The sequence below is a fragment of the Monoraphidium neglectum genome, assembly GCF_000611645.1.
Source record: "Monoraphidium neglectum strain SAG 48.87 unplaced genomic scaffold scaffold05725, whole genome shotgun sequence".
NCBI lineage: Eukaryota > Viridiplantae > Chlorophyta > Chlorophyceae > Sphaeropleales > Selenastraceae > Monoraphidium > Monoraphidium neglectum.
In genome coordinates, this window is record NW_014007905.1 from 1 (window position 1) to 2,902 (window position 2,902).

General features: G+C 65.0%; 2 protein-coding genes across 2 annotated transcripts; both read right to left on the reverse strand.

The window, feature by feature from the left end:
• Positions 1-19: 19 nt before the first annotated feature.
• MNEG_15847 (hypothetical protein) lies at positions 20-455 on the reverse strand (the record flags this gene model as incomplete). The annotated part of the gene is made up of 2 exons (XM_014035681.1): positions 20-26; positions 79-455. 2 exons carry the CDS (start codon positions 453-455, stop codon positions 20-22), a joined length of 384 nt encoding a protein of 127 aa, XP_013891135.1.
• Positions 456-2,285: 1,830 nt separating this feature from the next.
• Positions 2,286-2,816, reverse strand: MNEG_15848 (hypothetical protein; the record flags this gene model as incomplete). The annotated part of the gene is made up of 2 exons (XM_014035682.1): positions 2,286-2,528; positions 2,799-2,816. The coding sequence occupies 2 exons, from the start codon at positions 2,814-2,816 to the stop codon at positions 2,286-2,288; spliced, it is 261 nt and encodes an 86-aa protein (XP_013891136.1).
• Between the last annotated feature and the right edge of the window lie 86 nt (positions 2,817-2,902).

The following is a 2,902-nucleotide window of genomic DNA, read 5'->3' on the forward strand; positions in this document are numbered from 1 at the left end:
CCCGAACCCAGCCAAGCCCTCACCGACTCGAGCATGCTGAGGGCCTTCTGCATCCTATCCACGCGGTGCTTCAGGTACTCGCGGTCCTTGGTCAGCCGCTTGACCTCCGCCGCCGCCTGCTTGCGCTCCCCAGAGAGCTCGGCAACTCGCTCCCCCAGCTCGTCCCGCGCCGCGCCCGCGCGCTCGAGCGCCTTCTGCAGCGCCGCCACCTGCGCGGCCAGCGCCTCGTTGCCCGCCGCCAGCCGCGCCTCGCGCGCGCCGGCGTCGCGCAGCTGCGCGGCGAGCCCGCCGGCGGCCTGCTGCTGCGCGGCCAGCTGGCGCGCGAGCTCGTCGCCGCGGCGCGCGGCGGCCTCGGCGGCCTTGCGGGCCTCCTCCTTCTGCGCGTTGGACAGCTCCAGCATTTCACGCAGCTCTGTGCGCTCGCGCTCCGCCTTCACGGAGAAGCACAGCGCCATGGCCGCGGGCGCGGCTCGCCGCGGCGCCGCGGCGCTGCGGCGGTGAGGGGGCGCGTGCGCCGCGCGGTGCGCGGGCCGGGACGTGGGCCTGGCCTCTGGTCAGAGCCAGACCTAGAAAGCCTCTCTGATCAAGGCGTGACGCAGGCTGAGCGACTGATTCGACTGTATGGCCCGCCGAGCCACGTGCTGCGCCGATCGCGTGTGGGCGCACCGCGCTGTGGGTGCCTGCGTATGGCCGCGCCCTGCCAGGCACGGTAAGGGAGCGTGAGATACGTCAGCAACACAGTTGTACGACATATCTTACTGGGCTCCGCGAAGCACGGAGTCGGGTACATACCGCTGTTATGTGCAGAAGCTTGCGGATGGCACCGAACATTCCAAGTATTTGAGATCGCTGCCACCACTTGTCTCTCACTTCGATCAACACAGGCTGCACAGAGCTCAGCTCCGCCCGCTGGCCCTGCCGGTGTGCAAAAGCCGTTGACCTTTGCCTGGGGACAGCAACAACCTATCAAAAATCTGGAAATGACACGGGGCACTGTGCTACACCTATGCAAAACTTGAACTGCACTGCGGCAGGTCAGCGGGCACGACAGCTCTCATCACTCCAATTTTGAAGCCAAGCACTCAGAAAATGGCCAAGCCTGTGGTGTAGGTATAGATGGTCCTTGCATACAGCTGATGACAGGAGTTTGACTACAATCGTCCATGCAAACATGACTTCCAGGCCTGCATGTTTGGTACCGTCGCTTGGGGCAGCTTCCCTGCCAAACACAGTGGCAGTTTCAACTGGCGGAGGAGTGGCGGGCCCAAGTGCCCTGCCGCACCTGGAACGCTTGGTAGGTGTTTGATGCAGAGTCTGTTCGTAGCGCGTCTTCCCCCCCCCCCCAATCAAGGGTGTTGAACGTGTGGCCAGGAAGCAGCTGGGTGCAGCATGTATACAGTACTCACAGAAAGCAGTACTGTACAGTCACGTTTACACTGCCAGTGCTTGCCGCATGTGGCACCCCCCGCATCTCTTACATTCAAGGCCGCATGTGGCAGCGATTGCAGGATTTTCATACTACGCCTGAAGACCTCAGCATACCAAGGGTCAGTCGGCGGCCTCCGGTCTCCCAGTCAGCGGGAAGACACCGTGCACCGGCCAACATGCCGGATTGAGTGACGAGGCCTGCGGTGCCGGCTTCCAGGGCAGGGAAACTCCGGCAGGCTCGGACCAGCTATGTGCGGCTCTCTCCCCAGCAGCCAGCGAGCTCCTGCTTGGGCCCCCACCAACCCTCCTGGGCACTTGCTTCAACAGCAGCCACAGGTGGACTTGACACAACACCTGCCAACGGCCGATACCGACTGGGCGCCAAAACGTGTGGTGGCCGTTTAAGAGGCCTACCACGGTTTGTTTGCTTGGTTTGTGCCGGAAGTGTCGGTGACAGCACGAGAGTGCCCCCTGCCTGTGCAGGCCTGCATCAGGCATATCAGTGCTGCATACCCTCTTGACAATCACGCTCAACTTGACCCCCAAATACAGTGAGGCACGCCCCGACTCGCGCGGGGCAAGCACCTGTGTACAACCGCGCAAGTGGTGGGGGCGCCCGGCCGGCGCCGCTAGCACAGCCAGCAAACACATTGCGTACATTTTAGTGAGGAGCGCCGAGAGCCTGCAGGGCGCAGCCACTCTGGACCAGATGCCGCGTTCCTTGTACATCCCCGTCAATCGCAGGCAGCCGCCGCGGCTAGTACGCGGTCCGACGCCGGCCCCAGGACCACCGTCCTGCACCCGTGCGCTCACACAACAAGAGCGCCGGGAGGAGCTCAGCCCGCGCCAGCCAACGCTCACACGTGCCCCGGCGGCGGCGAGTCCCCCGCCCACTCGCCGATGAGGTACTGCGTGGCCGTCTTGCCGCTGGCCATGTGCTTGCAGCACTGGCGGCTGATGATGGTGTTGCCCTCATCCTCCAGGCGGCTGTACTCCTCGCACACGTACTCTGACGCGTCGCCCCACATGCCCTTGGCGTAGACGCGGAAGATGAGTGTGCCGCAGGCCGTGAAGAAAAGCTGCCCCGAGCTGCGGCCCACCTGCAGGCAGCGCGCGATGGTGGGCAAGCAAGATTCAATTCACGAAAGGAGGGTGGACAGGGTTTGGACGGGTGCCCGCTACGCGCAAAGGGCTGGGGTCACTGGGAGCAGGGGAAGCTGGCCGTGCAGCGGCGTGCAGAGCAGCTCGCTGCACGGCGTCCCGGATCGTGGCGCGGCCGCCAGGCGGCTGGCCTGTTTTGGGGTGCTGCCGGGCCCAGCAGGTGGGGAGACAGGGGGCGGGTGGAGGGTGGGGTGGGGTGTCGCCCCCACCTTGATGTCGCGCCGCATGTTCCACCATGTTGTGGAGCCGTCCTTGTTGAAGGTCTCCACGTAGCGCGACAGCGGGCCCAGCGGGATGGAGCGCGGCTTGGCGG